A 21,194-nucleotide genomic window follows, 5' to 3' on the forward strand; every position below is an offset into this window, starting at 1 on the left:
TTTCTTATACATCTTTGAACACAGTTTCACTTACTGCTTTAAAGATCTTCATCTGCTAAGGCCAACATCTTGGTTATGTTAGAATCAGTCTCCATTGACTGTCCTTTTCTCTTCCATGTGGGTGTCATTCCCTGTGTGTGTGTGTGTGTGTGTGTGCCTAGGGTTTTCTTTTGTATTGCAGGCAGCATGCTCCATCGGCTCTGGCTTCTGTTACGGTTCCTCCAAAAAGATTAAAATTTGTTTTTCAGCAGACACTTACCTTGGCTGAACTCATATTTGAAAATCTTAGCTGTGGTGAGCAACAACTGACATTTTAAAAAAAATATTTGATACAGAGAGATTCCATCTGCTGGTTTACTCCCTAAAAGTGCTCGGGACTGGGCCTGGGCCAGGCCAAAGCCAGGAGCCAGAAATTCAGTAGGTTTCCCACACTGGTGGTGGAGACCTGTTCCTTGAACCCTCAAGTCTGGCCGCTCCCCAGGGCAGGAAGCTGCAGTTGGGAGCTGGTGTCAGGTATCAAACCTGGGTGGTCCACTGTGAGGTGCCAGCACTCTTACCGCATCCCCACCTCTAGGCTGAATGCCTGCCTCCAGGACGGCTGATGTATCATCTTACTCTTTTAGCCTTAGGTAGGCTGCTTGGGGTCTGATTGGCACATGCGTAGTTCAGGGGCGTGGAGCACCTCCTCTGTGGCTTCCCCCTTTCCCTGCGCTCTCTTCTCACCTTTCAGCTGTGGCAACAGCCCTGAGCTTCAGCCTTTGATTCCCTAAGCCAGTGAGACTGCGGCCTTTTATCTGATTCTGCTTGCCCTGGGAGGTGCCCACTAGGCTGGAGCTGCCCTCAGGAGAGAAGCTGGAAGAATGGAAACTTGTTATTGTGGTGGCTCCTTCCAAGGGTGGACTCCTGTCCAGTGTCTGCCTGCTCTGGGTAGTTATTTTTAGATAGTTATTAAAAAGATTTTGTCTGCCGTTTATAGTTGTAATCTGTGGGAGATTTAGTCTTTTTTTTTTTTTTTTTTTTTTTTTTTTTTTTTTGACAGAGTGGACAGTGAGAGAGAGAGACAGAGAGAAAGGTCTTCCTTTGCCATTGGTTCACCCTCCAATGGCCGCCGCGGCCGGCGCACCGCGCTGATCCGATGGCAGGAGCCAGGTGCTTATCCTGGTCTCCCATGGGGTGCAGGGCCCAAATACCTGGGCCATCCTCCACTGCACTCCCTGGCCACAGCAGAGAGCTGGCCTGGAAGAGGGGCAACCGGGACAGAATCTGGCGCCCCGACCGGGACTAGAACCCGGTGTGCCGGCACGGCAAGGCAGAGGATTAGCCTAGTGAGCCGCGGCGCCAGCCTCGGGAGATTTAGTCTTACACTATCTTCACCATGTCGCTTGGTTTTTGACTTTGTTTATGGTGAATTTTCACATGCAAACATTTTTATTTTTATAAACATATCTATCAATATTTTTTATTATCTAGATTTTGTGTCACAGTCTTTATTCACACCCAGGTCAAACAGGAATGTAACTGTATTTTTTTTCCAGTTGCTTGTATGATTTTCTTAAAAAAGTTTATGCATTAGTTTCCTAATGCATTTGGAGCTGATGTATAAGGCATGAAATATAATTTTTCTTTTTACAAAAGGTTGGCCAGTTGTTCCAGTACTACTTATTAAAAAGTGAGATGTGATGTTTATCACATTTTAAATTTCCAAATGTACTGGGCTCTGTTTTGATCTTTGAATGCTGTTTCACTGGTCTGTCTTTAAATATTCACCATATTTTGTTTTAATTATAGAGGATTTAATACATGTTTTAACGTATTATAGGATTTGTCTTGGCTTGTAGATTTTATTTTTCATTGCTTTCCAATTTCTGAATGTTTGTTTTTCCATTTAGAATTTTCAACAGACTTACTAGAATATAATTTATATATCATACATGTTACTTGTTTTAAGTGTGAAATTCAGTATTTTTAGTAGTATATGGACAGAGTATTGAAACCATCAACACTGAAAGTTAGAACATTTTTGTCCTTCCTAAAAGAAACCCTGTGCCTATTACTATCAATCCTTATTCTTTTTTTTCCTTTTTTTTTTTTTTTTTTTTTGACAAGCAGAGTTAGACAGTGACAGAGACAGACAGAGAGAAAGGTCTTCCTTCCATTGGTTCACCCCCAAAATGGCCGCTACGGCTGGCATATCAATCCTTATTCTCTCCTCTACCCTCCTCCTGGTCACAAGCAATCATGAATCTAATTTCTGTTTCTATTATAAAATTGCCCATGTTAGATATTTCATATAAATAGATTCAGATAGTATGTGATCTTTTGTGACTGGCCATATAAATTTTAATGTCAACTTACCTAGCTCCATAAAAACATTTGTTAGTATTTTTATTAAAATTTCATTAAATTTATAAATTAATTTCAGGAGAACTGACATCTTTATGATAGAGATTTTTTTCTATCCAAGAACAAGAATTGCTTTTCCATTTGTTCAAATCTACTTTCCTGTCATCAGGAGCTTGAAGTTTTCTCATTTAGATTGTTCACATTTGTTAAGTATATTCCATATATTTTATTTATTTATGGTTGCTATTGTAAATAGAATTTGCTCTAACTGGTTATTATTTGTATATATGCAGACTGATGTTTCCCAAGGTTGATTTTGCTTTCTCTTACTGTCTTGAACTATTTTGTTGTTTGAGTAAGTTTTGTTGATTCTCCAGGACTTCCCAGGTATATTCTCACACCATCTGCAAATAGAAACAGGCTTACCTCTACCTTTACCTCTCTGTCTTGCAAGTCTGTAAGTACTTCCCCTTTTTGGTGAGCATTGGCTGCCATCTACAATACAACACTGAACACCAGGGGAAATGGAAATTATTCTCACCTTGTTCCTTAATACAAATGCCTGTGATGGAAACCAACCCTTGTGTTCCCCGGCAGTAACTTGTTCTAGTTTTTTCCCCCAGAAACCTTTTATTTAAGGAATACGAAATTCATGCATTTCATAAATACAAATTTAAGAACATGGTGATTCTTTCCACTGTGCCCACCCTCCCACCCTTCTTCCTCCTCCCTCTCCTATTCCCATTCTTATTTTTTACTAAGATCTATTTTCAATTAACTTTATACACTTAAGGTTAACTATACTAAATAAAGAGTTCAACAAATATAATGAAAAAAAAAAAAACAGAAAAAACTGTTCCTCAACAGTTGAGACAAGGGCTGTTCAAAGTCATCACATTTCACTGTGTCAATTTCACTTCTATAGATTACCTTTTGGGTGCACTATTAGTTTTCTCAGCTCAGGGAGAACAATCATATTTGTCCTCTTGGGACTGGCTTATTTCACTAAGTATGTTTTCCAGTTGTATTCATTTTTTACCACTGTGTAGTATTCCATTGTGTACAAATTCCATAATTTCTTTAGTCTTCAGTTGATGGACATTTGGATTGATTCCTTATCTTAGCTATTGTGAACTGAGCTGAGAAGTAACTTGTTGTTCGTTTAATGAATGGATGGATGAATGTTTGTTCCTCTGCTTCTTTGACTTATGATGAGCCTCAAATCTTTCTTTTAAATGTCCAAATCTGTTTATTTCAGGCTTCCCAGTGATGTTAGCTTGTATAGAGTTATGTCACAAGCTATACACTAATGAACCAATTCTGTCATTACTTTTCCATTTTGGATCACCATGTTTTAAAAGGTTTTTGTATTTTTGAAACAGTAAAATGTTACATTTTGGTCCAACCACTCTGGAACACTCTATGGCAGGATTTACTAAAGCAATACAATATGATACAACAGTTTCCTACTGTGTATATACCCAAAAGAAAGATTGCTATGTCCACCGGGAGACATGTGCTTGAACGCTCAGAAACATCTTTATTCCTAGCAACTGAAATCTGCAAACAACTCAACTTTTATCAAAAGTAAAATGGATACCTTGGGATATATACAAACAATGAAATACTACATAGTAATAAGAGTGAAGTGTCTGTTCCTACTTGTAACCATGTGGATGAATCTCATAAACATGATGATGTGTGAAAGAACCCAGGCAAAACAAACACAAACACTTCTTACCATGTGTGTCTCTTAATGTAAGGTTCAAAACCAACTGAACTGAACAAACGTTGTCAGTGGTTATGGAAGGTGACTAGAGGAGGGTACAGGAGGACAGTTGGGACAGCTAATGTTCTGACTTTGTCATGCTGGGCCAGCAAGGTGGCTTGGTTTCCCCAGTACTTTGTGACAACTGAGACCTCAAGGATTATTAGTGTTTTTTTAAAGACTTATTTATTTGAAAGACAGAGTTACAGAGAGAGGTAGAGACAGAGAGAGGTCTTCCATCCACTGATTTACTTCCCAGATGGCCACAACGGCCATAGCTGAGCTGATCCGAAGCCAGGAGCTTCTTCCAAGCTCCCACGCGGGTGCAGGGGCCCAAGGACTTGGGCCATCTTCTGCTATCCCAGGCAATAGCAGAGAGCTGGATGGGAAGTGGAGCAGCCAGGACTAGGGCCAGTGCTTCAACCTGCTGTGTCACAGTGCCAGCCCCCAGGATTATAATTTTTCCAAGGAGGCAGGAACTTTTATTCTTTAGTTAAATGAAATGGCATGTGAGACAAATACAGTTCCCAAATTAACTGGTTTATTGCAAGACACCAACAAACAGAATAAGTGAAAATAAACACAGGGTATACATAAAAAAGGTGAGGAAATATGGAAAAGAAATTTACTTGGTCATGGAGTGCGAGTAACCAACCAAACGCTATTCGTCCATGCAGGGAATTTTCCAAATAGTCTGGGTAGATGCCCCTTTGAGGTGACATGGGTGAGTCTAGATGCCATCAAATCATCAGTAATGATGCAAAGGACTTTTCAGTCCAGCAGAGCCTTTGGCACCTGCTTGCATTTCCAGGTAAATTCTTGCAGGAGAAATGGAGTCCCAGTGACATGGGTCTCAGGTGGCCATTTGAAGGCACTGGAATTTCTTGCTCAGAGGTATTTTATTTTAGCTTCCAGGTGTCAATTGCAGAGAAGAAGTCCCAGACCCAAACTCTCCCCTTTGCATATGGGCCCACTGCAGTCAGTGTGACTCTCTGGATGTCAGCAGGAGGAAGTAAGTAATGGGCCCCTTTGCTATTAGGCAGCCACTTGGCTCAGGTTAGCCTTGGTTCTGAGAAAAAGCTCAAAATGGAGTGAGTGCTGTCAAAGCATAGTCATGTTAATCATAATTTAAGCATCAATCTAATTAGTCCCAAGAATCCTAACACAGCAAAACACATCACAGCTCTCTTGGATCTAGCACTGCAGTCTTGGTTTTCTTTGTATTATGATTTGTGCACTGTTTTTGTCTGTGTTACACATCAGCAAAAAGTTTACTTATTTTTAAACTAAAAGCTTTTCAGATGCTAAGCAATTGGGGAGGTGACCTTTTCTTTTTTGTGGACATTTGAGAAGAAGATTGATAAAATCCAGGAAGTGCTCAGTTCATTGCACAACTGTCATTTCCCTCCCTTCCCTTTGGGCCCGTGAAGCCATTGTGCCAATGTCGATTAGAACCTAGATATTTAGTATTTCCTTAGGCACTAGGAATAGTGCATCAGAAATTACTTCCAAATAGAAGGGCCACGGGCCCCTAAGGGGGTTCTTGGTAGACACCCTTGAATTCCAAATGGAATGCCGTTTCTGTGCCCTGATTGTCAGTTAGGACTCATGGGTTGGGTTTTATGTCTGGTGACCGAGTTTCAGGTGCAGAGATCTGTCTGGGAGAGGAATTTCAAACTTAGTGCAGTCTGATCTTTAGCAAGAGCTCTGAAGATTACTCCAAGGCTGTGGTGTAAATCCATAGCTCCACCTGCCAGGGATTAAGCAGACTGCAGGAACGCTGGTTCCTGGACTCGGGGTGGACACCACATCCTGTCTCATTGCTTTCACCTAATTGCAGTCTCAAGGTCAGACCATCAGCGGGATGTTGTTGAGGGCACTCATTCTGTGACACAGTCTTCGCTTTGGGAGACCCTCAGGAGGAGAAATGTGACCTACTTGAGGAACAGGAAGCTGGCACTTCTCAGCGTGAGACTTATTTTTATCTTAAGAGTACTGTGAAGCCGGTGATCTTCTCCTTCCAGAGTTGGAAGTTTCTTAACGCCGCCTGTGAGTGTCATGCGTGAATACGGGGTTTTATAGGACGCGTCTTTGTATTTATGTGTTCCTGGCTTCGTCTTCGGCCTCTGTCTTTGTTTCCTTCTTTCTTAGCCACTCTCTGTTTATGCTATCTGGTTGCATCTTATGTATCTTTTAAGAGTGGTTTCCATCCTTCTTGCTTGTAATTCAGTTTTGTGAGACTCTGCTTAAACAATTGATAGTTTGAAATCAGCCATAGTGAGAATATTTACACCAAATGCATATGTCTGTTTTTATGTCCTCTCTGGAAAAGGTAAAGTCTAATTATGTTTTTAAAAAGTGTGATGAATTGTCCACTTATTTAAATATTGTATGTGGTTTAAAATATTTCCCTTACTCTTAGGAGCAGCGGCTGAGTTTTTAGTCTAAAAATGTTTCCAGGGGAGCCAATCTGTGAGACTGTTTTTATTGTTGGCAAGGGAAGAATAGGATTGTCTACAACCTGCTTCCTAGTCAGCTTGGCTGTAGGGCAACTGTTGGGTAGAGGAGGATTTTTATGTCTGTGGATATAGAGAAAGCTGTTTATATTCTTGTTTGTCACATTTTAAGTTGCATTCTGGAAGAGCCAAGATTGTGGTAAATCTAGAAGTATTAGAAGCAAGTTAGTATCAGATTCAGTGTGTGATGGTTGCTAAGGGACCATTCAATGCAAATTAGAAGTAATAATAGCTCTGGCTTAAAAGGACAAAGAATGAGGGCTGGGGAGGGAAAATGAGTCCCTACAGAGGAGAAGAGTTAGCTCCTCTCTGCTTCTGTTTGGGGACTGAGAGCCAAGAAGCATGGGTGGGGGGAAAGCAGGGGTGAGAGAGCTGAGCTGCAGGGGCTGCTGGCTGGAGTTCGGGTACTCTGGTGTTGGAGAAATCACTGGAGTCGATGCAAGTAACTAGCAGATAGCAGATTTGTGACTCGGAGTTGACAGCCCAGCAATCTCACACTTTGCCAACAGCACAGAAGAGAGCGAAGAAAGTTCACTCGCCTTCAAATGGCCATCCCTGAGTCACGATCAACAGTGTCGTGGGCAGCTGGACAGCGCCTCCAATCTGCAGCTCCCCAGAGGCGCTGCGGGGGGATGGCACGGCTCATTGATCGCGGTGACAGTGCTCTTGCTGCGGGGCGGATGCCTGTGCTATTAAACCCTTCGCTTCGGATGCTCCGTTTAGATGAAGAAGCTGCATCACAGAGCGGGCCCAGTGCTGTTGCTCAGGGTGCCTGGGGATGAAGAGAAGGGGTCAGGATCTGAGCCTCTGCTTCCGATTGCTCAGATCCAAAAGAAAAATTGGTGTAGATGGTGAGAGTGTGAGGTGTTGGTGATCAGGGCAATGGGTCGGAGAAGGAATATAAGCAGTGTGAGGACACAAGGAGAGGCCAATGGCAGAGTGACAGGTGGGGACCTGGCAGGAGACCTACAACCTTGAAGCGGAGGGGAGCAAAACCACCTAGGAAACCTGGAAAATCTGCCATCTACCGGCCGTGTAGTTCCATCGATTCAGGCCGTGGCTGAGTCTTGGTATTGTTAGAGGCAGTGGAAGGAACTGAGGGGTTGGGGAGGTTAGTCAAAACTTCTTTCCTGGGGCTAGGGCAGTGGCGCAGTAGGTTAATCCTCTGCTTGCAGTGCTGGCATCGCATATGGGTGCTGGTTCTAGTCCCGGATGCTCCACTTCCAATCTGGCTCTCTGCTGTGGCCTGAGAAAGCAGTAGAGGGTGGCCCAAGTCCTTGGGCCCCTGCACCCATGTGGAAGACCCAGAAGAAGCTCCTGGTTTCGGTTCGGCCCAGCTCTGGCCATTGTGGCCATTTGGGGAGTGAACCAGAATCGGAAGACCTTTCTCTATCTTTCCCTGTTACTGTAACTGCACCTCTCAAATAAAATAGATTTTAAAAATCTTTTAAAAAAGTTATTTCCTTTGGTAATTTGGCGACATCATTATGTTCAGAGAGAGCTGAACCAATTCAGGGCAGATTTCGAGAGGGACAGGCTGAGCTGTGTGCCATGTACATGACTCTGTACTCAAGGGGTGGCGCACCCTCATGCAGGAGACTCCATCTGGGCAGGGGACTGCAATGGAAATTCAGGCAATAAGGAGCAAAACCAGACAAACCCCGAACCAGACTTAAGGGGGGAAATGGGTATCTCTGTGCAAATGGAATGGGGTGAGCACGGGAAATGTGGTCAGGTAAACAAGCATTGGTTCCACCTGTCAACTCCATCTGTTCATCCCTGAAGACCACCGTGACTAATCGAGGAGTACCATACACAAGGCTCCTCACTGGCTGACAAAAATCTCCGGAGATTGCTGAGCGAGTCATTGTGGATAAATCACCACACTGGTGTACCTGGGTCTGGGTTTTATTGTATCTGTGAAACTCTTGCATATCGTGGGACAGAGCCCTGACTTCTGCCGGTGGCCTTGGAGCTCCCGCTGAAGGTGAACCTGGCTTCCGAGAAGGCGTCCTGGAGCTGGAGGCAAGGAGACTCCTCCCACATCTTCTTCTAACAGTCTTCTCTTTACCAGGTGCATTGAGCTGTGAGTTACATACCATGTCACTCCCTGGCTGTAAGTGAACAGTTCAATGGTTTTTACCATATTTAAAGAGTTGTAAGTATATTATATAGCATAATTTTAGAGCATGTTCATTACCCCAAAAGAAATCTCTCTCGCCTTCACAGCCCATTCTTAGGCTGAGGCATAGGTAACCATGCATCTGGTTTCTGTGAACAGTTTCAGAGGCTGAGGAAACAGGAGATGTTTTGCAAGCACAGCAGCCACCGTGCACCGACTGTTGACTACTTTCACATATGCTGATATTCAGTCACAACAAAACAAAAATTTCATAACTAATTGCATGGGTTAAAAAGTACACTGACTTATTGCTTATCATCTTTTACTTCTTATCCTGGGAAAGATCAGAATCACTGGCTGACTTAAAGGTCCACACTTTCATATTGCTGCATATAGCGATATAAAATACAGAGCTGCCCTTGAGAACGTCAAGTAAATACCTGGATTTTTGTTTGTTTGTTTGCTTACCTCTGTGTTGTTGAATTAACTTGGGGCCCTCAGGTGCTCCTCAGGGTGTGAGCCGCTGTTACAAGCAGACTGAGTCAGGAAGGTGATCAAACATCGGAACTCGGCGCACTTTGCAGGTGCATTTGAGTCTGACTTTGTTTGCTGTGGGGTTGGATGGGGAGCATGCATCCCTCCATCTCCTCCCTCAGAAGAACCCTCTGCTCCTGCAGTTTTCATCTTTCTCTTCTGCACTGATGGTTGCACTTTCCCCTCTCTACTAGGCCATTTACATCAGAGGCAAACGTCCTGCAATTTCTTGTGTTTACAAAACCTCTCCTTCCCGTGCTGCCTATTTTCTGTCTCTCTTCAGAAAATTCTGTGATGGAATGTCCTCCAATAGCTGTCCCTTCCTCTTCTCCTTTGAGTCCCTCTTGAATGCCTTCTAGGTGGCCCGTGGCACGGTTGCCAGGGAGCTCCCGTCTGCAGCCTCCCTTGGCCGACCAGTTGCATTCGCTCACTCTTTCCTCCCTGAAGCGCTTTCTCCCCTCAGCCTCTGGCACAGCGCTGCCTCCTCATCTGCCTCATTGCTGCTCCTGTTCAGCCTTCCACGCTGGCCACATGCATCATCTCAACCACGGTGCAGATTTCCAAGCCTTGCTTCTCTACTTCTCTTCCCTGCCCGGGACACCCTCCTGGTCATCTCTACAGGCTTTTGGGTATTTTAAACACTGTCTATGCTGACTTTCCAATTTTATCTGCAACGCTATCCCATCCTAAAACCATGGATGTGGCCGGCGCCGCGGCTCAATAGACTAATCCTCCGCCTGCGGCACCAGCACACCAGGTTCTAGTCCCGGTTGGGGCGCCGGATTCTGTCCAGGTTGCTCCTCTTCCAGGCCAGCTCTCTGCTGTGGCCAGGGAGTGCAGTGGAGGATGGCCTAAGTCCTTGGGCCCTGCACCCGCATGGGAGACCAGGAGGAGCACCTAGTTCCTGGCTTCGGATCAGCACAGTGTGCCGGCCGCGGCGGCCGTTGGAGGGTGAACCAACGGCAAAGGAAGACCTTTCTCTCTGTCTCTCTCTCTCTCACTGTCCACTCTGCCTGTCAATAAATTAAAAAAAAAGAAAATGGATGTTCGAGGGAGCTCTTCATGGAATGCTGGGCATTTTGGGCATCATGGAATGCTTGGACCTCTTCTTTCTCTGTGTTCCCTTCCTTGGGAACCTGATCCATTCACACAGCTTTATTTTAAAAAGTTCGATTACTGATTTACTGAATTTTTTCTTTCGTGGATTCTGGTTTTGGTGCCGCAGCTGAAAATGCATCACTAAATCCAAGGTCATACAGACTTTCTCCTATTTTACATTTTATAGTTTTGTATTTTACATTTCAGTCTGTAATTCATTTTGGGTTACTCTGTGGAAGGTATAAGATCTATGTTTAGTTCCATTTTTGTGTATGGACATCCAGGGGTCCCAACACCATTTGTTGAAAAGACCATTTTTCGTTAATTGCTTTTGTTCATTTGTCAAAGATAAGTTGTCTGCATCTGTGTGGGTCTATTTCTGGGCTTTCTATTCTGATCCATGTCTCATGGTTTTAAGTATCATTTAGATGCCAGTGTCTTTTCACTTTATGTCTAGTCTGAACTCCTCCAAAGTCCAAGTTTATGTATCCACTGCCTCCCTCTTGTCTCCACTTAAATGCCTACCAGACATCTTAAACAGAACGTGTCCAAACTTAAATTGATCTCCCTCTCCTCCACCTAATCCACTTCTCCCATCTCAGTTATTAGCCACTCCATCATTCCTGGTGCTCAGGCCAAAAATCTTGATTTCTCCTATTTTTTCACACTTGTCAAGTAGGTCAGTAAATTCCATTGGCTGTACTTCAAAATAAATCAAGAATGCAACCATTGCTCACCACCTATCTATTCTGCTACCACACTGGTCCCCTTTCCTGGGCGACTTAAAAACCTCTTGTTGGTCTCACTGCTTCTGCCCATGCTTGCCTGTAGTCTATTGTCCATAGATCAGCTGGAAGGATCCTGTTTAAAGTCATATCAGGTCACTCCTCTACCCAGTACCCTCCACTGTCTTCCCTTTGAATTCAGAGTAAATTCCAAAGACCTTTTAGTGCGTTAGAAACCTCACCTCCCACTGCTAGCCCTTATTTGCTCTGCCCCAGCCACTCTGACCTCCTTCCTGTTCTGTGGACATCTGCCTCCGAGCCTTTGCACCAGCTCCCCCTGCCTGGCACATTCTTCTCCAAGACACCTGCAGGGCCTGCTTCATCTCCTTCAAGGCTTTGCTCAAATGTCACCTTCTCTGACCAACCTACTTAAAGTGCTCCTCGCTGCTGGCACTCTTCTGCCCCCTTCTCTTGCTTGGTCCTCTCTTCATCACCCTTCTAATGTGTAAGTTCCAAAAGGGCAGGCGTTTGTGTCTCTGCTTTATTCTGCCTAGCACCTAGTTGGTTATTGACCATATTTTCCTAGAAGGGGAGGTGAGTGACATGCACTGTCTTCTTGGGTGTCCGCATCTGCAGCACACTCACCTGGCAGGGATCTAAGAGCCTGTGTGAGAGGGGCATGAGATGGAACAGGCCCCAGACTTGCTCTTTGTTGTGGCCAAAATGGTAGCAGTTCTCTGGGCCCAGTGGTCACTAGGTGGCTGGCTGAGTCTGGTGTGTGGGGTAATTGAATTGCAGGAGGCTAAAGCAGGAGTAGTTGGAAAGGCTGAGTGGGTGGATCTTCAGCATTCCTGGTTGAAAGAAGCATGTGGCAGGGAGACCTGCAGACCTCTGGTGGAGCCTCTCTCACCCCTGGAGGCAGCAGTGTTTGATGTTCTCCTTCCCTGATAACATCAGCAGCTGGGAGGTTGACCCTGAGCTGTCAGACAAGGGGGAGGCCACTTGACAGCTGCTTCCTACCAGCCTTCCATCAGCCCTGCTCCTATGCACTAAGGAGTGGAGACACAGTGGAGGGAGGGGCAGCGGGTGCTCCATGCAGACCCCAACCCTCTCCTGGTCCTGCGTCAAGGAGGAGACCTGGCTGGGATCAGGTCAAGACTGTGAAGTGGACTAAGCACAAGATCAGGTCTGAGCTCCGCCAGGATGATGCTGAGGGAATAAAAGGAGCTGTTCCTCTGAGCCTTGGTGGAGATGGAATCAGCAGAGCAGGGTTAGCTAAGTAAATCATCTGAGGGGGAATAACGATGTTTTGACAACTGAATTTGCAAATCTAAGTCTGCAGCCAACCTAGGAGAGTTACCTTTGTTTGTGAGACAGTTTTACTCAAAGTAGAGATAAAAAGCAGAAAACCATCTCCTAAAAATATTTCAGAAGCTTTGCTGAGCATCTTCAAAACAAAATTTAATATACTAGACCACAGCGTGGCTCAGCTGCTTGCTGTTTGGCTTGCACAGGGATACCTCTCCCCATCAGCTGACTGTGATTGGCTTCAGTTGCCCTCTTACCACACCGTGCTGTGAGCTGGGTCATGGAGTCACAGGCTTTGGGGGCTGAAAGACTCAATTTAGTTCATTGTTTCATCATACAAAAGAGGAGATAGGCTCACAGAGTTTGGTGACTTATTCAGGATCACCCAGCAAATTGGAGATCGTGGTAGAAGGAGCAACGGCCCCCAGCAATGCCCACATCCTAACGCCCAGAATGTGAAACCTTAGAGGATTGCAGGCTGGGAGCTTATCCTGGAGTATCCTGATACAGTCGCAAGGGTCATCAGAAGCAGAAGCAGTGTGGTCAGAGGGGAAGGTGTGAAGTGGAAGCCGAGGCCACAGGGTTGTGGTCACAAGTAAGGCAAATGGCTGCTAGGAACAGCAAAAACTGACGTGGACTTAGCAGTCCGAGGACCCACAGGAGAGAGCAGCATCCCCAGGAGCGAGGAGGGACGAAATCAGTGACAGAGTATTTCTCATGGGCTCACCCTTCACCGTGGACCCCTGGCAACCAACCACCCATGCAGCAGAGACAAAACAAGTGATGGTTCTCAGGCGGGGTTGGAGCCAGAGACCCTCCGGCCACCGCTGCTCTTCTCCAGACAAATGGTCTGCAGGAGGCTGGTGTTGTGGTGCCGTGGATTAAGTCTCTGCCTGTGGTGCCAGCATCGCAGATGGGTGCTGGGTTAAGTCCTGGCTGCTTTGCTTCTGATCCAGCTCTCTGCTGTGGCCTGGGAGGGCAGGGGAAGATGGCCCAAGTGCTTGGCTGCCTGCACCCATGAGGGAGACTAGAAAAATCTCCTAGCTTCAACTTGGTCCAGCTCCAGCCATTGCAGCCATCTGGGGAGTGAACCAGCTGAAGGAAGACGTCTCTCTCTGTCTCTCCTTCTCTCTCTAATTCTGCCTCTCAAATAAATAAATAATAATAATAATAAAAATCCAGCAACCAGAAATGGTCCACAGGATGGGGCAGATGACAGAGTGAACACAAAACCAGTTCAAAAGTGAATATAAAAACAATGAGAAAAAAAACCTACAGCAAAGTTCAAATTTTAAAAAGCTGAAAAATGCCTTAACTGTCATTAAATTCAGCACTAAATCACTAGTTATTTTAATTAAGGAGCAGCCTCTTTTTTCCTCTATTTTTTAGGCTGCATACTCTTTGATTACCTATCAGATTTCAGAGAGGGAATAGGAAGACTTTATATTTAGCATAATTTCTACTTACAATAATTTCCTTTAGCAAGATGGATCAAAATTTATTTCACTTGGAGCCACTAGACTTCCTGGAGACAAGATGTGCCAGATATATCAAACTGTGATCAGCACTGGAATACATAAAACATGGGACTTCCACCCAGACGCACTGAGTGCCAGTGATATTTTACAGGTTGTGTGCCAGAAACACAGATTCAGATAAAGTCAGGTGGATTTATAGTCGTATGGCTTCATTGTTGAGACTCTTCCCAACCAGCAACAACCTCCGGTCAGCCTGAAGTGGATGAGAACTGAATCTTCTGCCTTATATCTTTATGTATCTTATGTCTCAAGGAATTTTCTGGCTCTGTACATTTCAAAACTTCTCTCTGTTTCAGCCCATCTTGTTTTGTTGCTGGCTGCCCCACCACTCACAATACAGAATGACCATTGGCTTGCAACCTTTGTGGTCAGGCCTGGGGGTGGTAGGACTTTCCTGGAAGACACTGTGGCACCAGGGCAGGTGGCAGTCTCGTAATTTCACGTGGAAGTGGCTGCAAACAGCATAAATAGATGCCACTAAACCCAAAGTAAATGTACCCCAATCTTCGTCCATTATCCATTGCTGTAACAAGATACTTGAGACTGGGTAATTTGTAAATACAAGAAGCTTATTCAGGTCATGGCTCTGGAGGCTGGAAGTACAAGACCTGGGGAGGAGCTCATGTTGCATCACATGCTGCCAGCAGGTGCATGTGAAAAAGACAAAACACGAGGGGCAACCTTGCTGGACAGCAACCTGCTCTGGCAATGACTCAGCTGGCCCTAGGAGAAGAGAGCAGTTCATCCACTGTGGTGAGCTCAGCATTAACCCTTTCATGGCAGCAGCCATCTCAGGCAGGACCCATGCACCTGTTAATGGTCCCGGTACTTCTCACCACTGTTCTGTTGGGGATCAAATCTCAACATGAATTTCAAGAAGACAAACCATACCCAAACCATAGAGGTCCCCAGCCTGATTTCCCTTACTGGGTCCTGCAAGTACCCTCGATGGCTCCACCATCACCTGGGAAGGTCAGTGTAGATGCAAACAGTCGTCTTACTTAGTTGTGACTGAAATGATATCATTTTTAGAGATTGTCTAGAAACTTTTGACAGGTCCAGAAAGTGACCTGTACAAGAGGAGGACCCTTAAGCTGGAGCTTCAGAGGCCAATGACAGTCACCCAAGTGGCACCTTCCAAGTACAGCCCCAAGCTTGCCTGCAGCTCTGCTTCCTTGAGAGCCTGGAGGAAGTAGGGACACTTGGTCTGCATTTGAATTGCCAAAAGACCATTTAGCAGGTTTTCCCTAAAGCGAGGGACTCCGCCTCCAAAACTCAAGTTTTCACCATTTGGGAGGCAGAAAAATATTTCTGAAAACTTTTTAAAATGCTTCCAGGCCTTATTCATTAAAAAAAATAGTTTCCTTCAAAACTGGCCATTTTCCTTTTGGTATCTGTGAGGACTCTTGAGGTTATGAGTTATCAGGTGTTACTCACTAAATCAGCAGTGTGTAAACTGGAGCCCATGTGGTTCTTAAGAGAATTTTAAAATGTTCTGTTGAGAGGCTGGCACTGCAGTGCTGGCATCCCATATGGGTACTGGTTCGAGTCCCGGTGGCTACTCCACTTCTGATCCAGTTCCCTGCCGATGCACCTGGGAAAGCAGCAGAGGATGGCCCAAGTACTTTGGCCTCTGGACCCATGTGGGAGACATGAAAGAAGCTACTGGCTTCAGCCTGGCCCAGACTCAGTCACTGTGAACCAATGGATGGAATACCTCCCTCTCCCCTCTCCCCTCTCCCTTCTCCCCCTCCCTTTCCCCCTCTCCCCCTCTCTCCCTCTCCCCCTCCCTCTCCCTCTCTGTAACTGAATAAATAAATCTTTTTTCAAAAAAGTTCTGTTGAGTGAGATGGTACAAGCATGCTGGGGAAATCTGACAGTTTCTTATAAAATTTAATATACTACTGTCATACTGCCCAGCATTCTCACTCTTCAGCTTTCTTGCCCAGAGAAATGAAAACTGATGTTCACACAAAAATCCATATGGAATGTTCATAACAGTTTTATTTGTAATAGTCTAAAACCGGAAACAACCCTGATGTCTTTCCATGGTGAATGGATAAGAGATTATGGTCCATCCATTCCACGGAACATTACTTAGCAATAAAGGGAGCGAACTGTTGATGCACCTGACCATTTGGATGTATCTTAAGGGAATTATGATGAGGACAAAGAGCCAATCCTAAAAGCTTGCATGCTGTGTGATCCCATTTGTTTAACATTGGAGAACAGGTTAGTGGCTGTCAGGGGTTTAAGGGAGTGTGTGTACTTACAAAAGAGTGGTATGAGGAAACCTTGTGGTGATGGAATTGGTCTGTGTCTTGACTGCGGTGGTGAATACATGAGCCTACATATATGCTGCTGAAATTGCATGGAACTAAATACATCCCCAAACACACACTCTCAAACGAGTGAGTGCATGTGGCACTGGCAAAATCTGTTTAAGATGGGTGGATGGTAGCAGTGTCAGTGTCCTGGCTGTGATACTGCTGTGGTTTTATCAGATGTTACCACCAGGGAGACTAGTGAAGAGTACATGAGATTTCTTTGGGTTATTTCTTAGGACTGCACATAAATTCACGGTTATCTTGCAATAAGGCATTTAATTAAAAAGTGATGTGGATATTTTGACAGCAATTAAAAGATGATATCAGATCTTCTGCATGATCTGAGTGACCCTCGGCAGCCATGTACCCCAGTTCCCCTGAGGGCTGTCAGTGCCTGTTTGAGAAGAGTGTTTATTGCCCGTCACACGGCAGCTCAGAGGCCGTCTCCCCAGTGGGGGCAGCCAAGCGGCAGGTACTGGTGCAGACCAAGGGGCGTTTCCCGGGGCCGAGCTGAGAAGAATCCTTATGGGTCCTGCTGTGGTTTGGAGATGGCTTAGGTTGATCCCACCCCAGGGCCTGGGCACTGGCAGCTGCCCCCTCTGTGTGGCGATGTTGAGAGGTGGTGGGACCTTTAAGAGAAGGGTGTCATGCAAGGTGGTTAGGTCACAGGGCCACTGCCCTTGGAAGGGATTAACGCTGGTCTCAGGGATTGAGTTAGTTCCCCTGAGAGGGGGTTCTCTCTGGCTTCGTGTTTTGCCGCGTGATCACTCCCTTTCCCACATGCCCCCGCCATGCTGCCACCTGCTGTGATGTCATGCAACCCAGGGGACCCTCACTGTTCCAAGTCAAGCTGACAGGGCCAGCGGATGTTGGACTTCCAGTCTCCAAAAACTCTGAGCTGTGTCAGTTTTTTTCTTTGTAAAGTACCCAGACTCAGATATCTTGCTATAGCAACAGAAACTGCACTAATAATCTAATTCAGATCCCAATGTTGACTTTATTATAATGCCACTTAAATACATGCAAGCCCATATTCAGCTATAAAACTGGAGCAAACTTCTAAGGACAATATAATAAAATCTACAAAATCAATACATTCAAATTGGTGGCCTTAATTTAATGAGATGAATGATGCTATTGCTGATCAGAGTGCTCAGACCTTTTGCACCATCTTCATGCTGAACTCCATTTTTTAAAAAAGATTTATTTATTTGAAAGGCAGAGTTCCAGAAGGTGGGAGGAAAGAGAGAGATTGATTAATTTTATCCGCTGGGTCACTCCCCAAATGGCCGCAATGGCCCAGGCTGGGCCAGTATGAACCTAGGAGCCAGGAACTTCTTTGGGGTCTCCCACATGGGCACAAGGGTCCAAGCACTTGGTCCATCTTCTGCTGCTTTCCCAGACATATTAGCAAGGAGCTGGGTCAGAAGTGGAGCAGCTGGAACTTGAACTGGTGCCCACGTGGGCTGCCACTGTTGCAAGCAGCAGCTTTACCTACTCCACCATAGTGTCAGCCCCTGAACTGTTTCTTTACTTACAACTTGACCTTTCTAACAACCCAGCGAGCCAGTGAGAAAAGGTGTCAGACCTTCCAGAGTGGATGCAGTAGGGACCACCTGTTCTCTCTCATAGTGAGGTTGAAAAATTACAAAAAGCAGGTACAGAAACTAAATAGTTTAGCAATTGAGAGGAAAAGGCATAAAACTTCTGAGAAAAAAAATCACAGTATGTGTATACGTCATACTAAGTAATGTTCAGGGTAGTAATGACCATGAGAGGTACAGGAAAGACTGAACCACTTGGAGAAATCTCATGGTTAAGAAAGCTGGATGGTTTCCTGCTGGCCCTTAAGTGTTTTTTATTTGTGTCCTGATTTTTTTTCTTTAAGATTTATTTTATTTAGTTGAAAGGCAGAATTAGAGAGAGGGAGAGACAGATCTTCCATCTGCTGGTTCCCTCCCTAGACGGCAGCAATGGCCAGGAGGCTGGAACTCCATTGATCTCTCATGTGGGTGGCAGGGGTCCAAGCACTTGGGCAATCTACTCTCCCCAGGTGCATTAGCAGGGAGCTGGGTAGTAAGTAGAGAAGATAGGACTTGAACCAGCACCCATATGGGGTGCTGGCATCGCAGGCAGTGCTGCTTCACGACACAGGCCCCTGTGTCCTGGTTCTTGAATGAGCACACTTCAGTTACCCCAAGACCTGTACCCTGGTGAGTATTCCTTCCCAGCAGGGAGAAGGCTGGCTCTGAGTGTGAGTGTGCGCCTGAGCGAGCTGTGCTGGGATGTGGGAGGGGAGATTGAATACGATGACATACAGAACAAATAGCCTCAGACAATTAACGGAGCTCCCCACCCCCGGCACTCAAGGCTGCTGATAATTGTTCCCCATCTCAGGGTTTGAGACGACCTTTAGAGCTTTCATCTTCACACCTCGTCACGCCTCTTATGACAGATAATTATGGCTGAGTGTGAGCATCAACAGGAAAGCAGCCCTCTTAGCTTCACGAGGGGCACTCGAACGAGCATTTTTAAGGCAAATTATTAATAGCTGTGCTTCAGAAAATGATATCAGCAAAAGCGTCTGAGATATTGAACTGTTGTATTCTAACCGTGGAAGAAAAAGGCCATTTTGATGATAAATAGGGGAATTTTTATGAAGTAATTTAATTTATCCAACAAATATTTATTACATACCTTCAATCTCCAAGATACCTTATTAAGGACCACAGGGTACACAAAGCCATACATGATTTAGTTCCTGATCTAACAGAGTTTTACAACCCAGGAGTTTACAAAACATTTATTATTTAAAAAGAAATACAAAACGAAGCAGTGTCAAAAATATAAGACAACATTAACACTTGAGGGGATAAGAAGTGGGGTGTGTGCTGAGAAGGAACCCCTGGGGTGTCTATGGAATGGCAATGTGGCTTGGGCCACACCCATGGAGGGATGGTGTGGGCGGAGTCCTGATGGTAGAGGCCAGGTAGCGCCATGAACCTTGATGCACCCATCAGCTGCATGGGCACTTGGCACAGCAGTTAAGACATAACTTGGGACTCCTACTTCCCGTAGTGGAGTACCTCGGTTCTAGTCCTGGCTCCTCTCTCTCTCTTTTTTTAAGATTTTTAATTTAAGATTTATTTATTTACTTGAAAGGCAGAGTTACAGGAAGACAGAAACATGTTCCATCCTCCAGTTCACTCCCCAAATGGCCATAAAGGCAGGAACAGGGCAGATCTGAAGCCAGGAGCCAGGAACTTCTTCCAGGTCTTCCATGTGGGTGTAGGGACCCAAGCACTTGTGCCATCTTCTACTGCTTTCCTGGGTGTATTAGCAGGGAGCTGGATCTGAAGTGGAGCAGCCAGGACTTGAAGCAGCACCCATGTGGGATGCCAGCACCACAGGTCATCCTAACCTACTATGCCACAGCACCAGCACTAGCTTCCTGCTGATGCACACTCTGGGAGGCAGCGGCTGATGGCTCAAGTTGTTGGGTCCCTACCACCTATATGGGAGACTTGGATTGATTTTTCAGCTCTCAACTTTGACCTGGCTCTGCCCTGGGCTGTTGAGGCTATTTGGGGGAGTAAAGCAGTATACAAAAGTCAATCTCTCGGCTGGCGCCGCAGCTCAATAGGCTAATTGTCCGCCTGCGGCGCCGGCACACCGGGTTCTAGTCCTGGTTGGGGTACCGGATTCTGTCCAGCTTCCATTCCAGCTCTCTGCTGTGGCCCGGAAGTGCAGTGGAGGATGGCCCAAGTACTTGGGCCCTGCACCCCATGGGAGACCAGGAGAAGCACCTGGCTCTTGCCTTTGGATCAGTGCGATGTGCCGGCCACAGCACGCCGGCCACGGCGGCCATTGGAGGGTGAACCAATGGCAAAAGGAAAACCTTTGTCTCTGTCTCTCTCTCTCTCACTGTCCACTCTGCCTGTCAAAAAAAAAAGTCAATCTCTCTGTCTCTCTCTCTCCCACACACACACCTCCCCCTCCCTCTCCATCTCCATCTCCCTCTCCCTCTCCTTCTTCTCATCCTTCTCCTCCCACCCTCCTCCCACCCCCTTTCTATCTTATCCATCCATCCATCCACATTCCACTCCCCCAAAAAAGAAATACCTATCAGGGAGTAGCTGGAGATTGCCAGACTGTATTTTTTTTTTTTTTTTAGAAAATTATAAATGTGGGGCCGGTGCCATGGCTCACTTGGCTAATCCTCCGCCTGCGGCGCTGGCACACCGGATTCTAGTCCTGGTTGGGGCGCTGGATTTTGTCCCGGTTGTTCCTCTTCCAGTCTAGCTCTCTGCTGTGGCCCCAGAGTGCAGTGGAAGATGGCCCAAGGGCTTGGGCTCTGCAACCGCATGGGAGACCAGGAGAAGCACCTGGCTCCTGGCTTCAAATCAGCGCAGCATGCCAGCCATAGTGGCCATTTGGGGGTGAACCAATTGAAAAGGAAGACCTTTCTCTCTCTCTCTCTCTCTCTCACTGTCTAACTCTGCCTGTCAACAACAACAACAAAAAAAGAAAATTATAAATGTGAAAATTTTAACAGTTAAATTTCCGACATTAAACAGCACTGCCTGATGTCAGCTTATCTTCATGAAAGCTGCGGTTGCCTTTCTTCTGATTCTGGCATCTCACGGGCTCTCGGTTGGCCAGAATCGGTTCCTTGCCATGGCCCCACTGATGGTCTTCAGCGCCAGGCCAGGGCATTGCTCTTTGGGAGGCGGTGATGATGGGGTTGGGGGTACAGCTGGAGGTCAGTGCAGGGTGCAGGTAGAAGGCCTGAGAGGGCAGGTGGCACTGTTTGAAGCGGCACCAGTGAGCCTGGGGGGCCGTGTTGAGTAAGGTCTGCAGGAGGGCGAGCCTCTCTTGGCATCAGAAGACAGCATGTCGAGCCAGCGAGTGACCC

General features: G+C 45.9%; 1 protein-coding gene across 1 annotated transcript in view; it reads left to right on the forward strand.

Annotated features, from left to right (window-relative positions):
* LOC149123742 (uncharacterized) overlaps positions 1-21,194 on the forward strand; it is a 52,689-nt gene that overhangs the window by 24,641 nt on the left and 6,854 nt on the right. Inside the window, exon 4 of the mRNA XM_089304906.1 lies at positions 5,020-5,123. Coding sequence (XP_089161032.1) covers positions 5,020-5,123 — 104 coding nt within the window. The remainder of the gene's footprint in view (positions 1-5,019; positions 5,124-21,194) is intronic.

The sequence above is a fragment of the Oryctolagus cuniculus genome, chromosome 10 (assembly GCF_051225735.1).
Source record: "Oryctolagus cuniculus isolate XC-2025 breed Fujian yellow rabbit chromosome 10, ASM5122573v1, whole genome shotgun sequence".
Lineage (NCBI taxonomy): Eukaryota > Metazoa > Chordata > Mammalia > Lagomorpha > Leporidae > Oryctolagus > Oryctolagus cuniculus.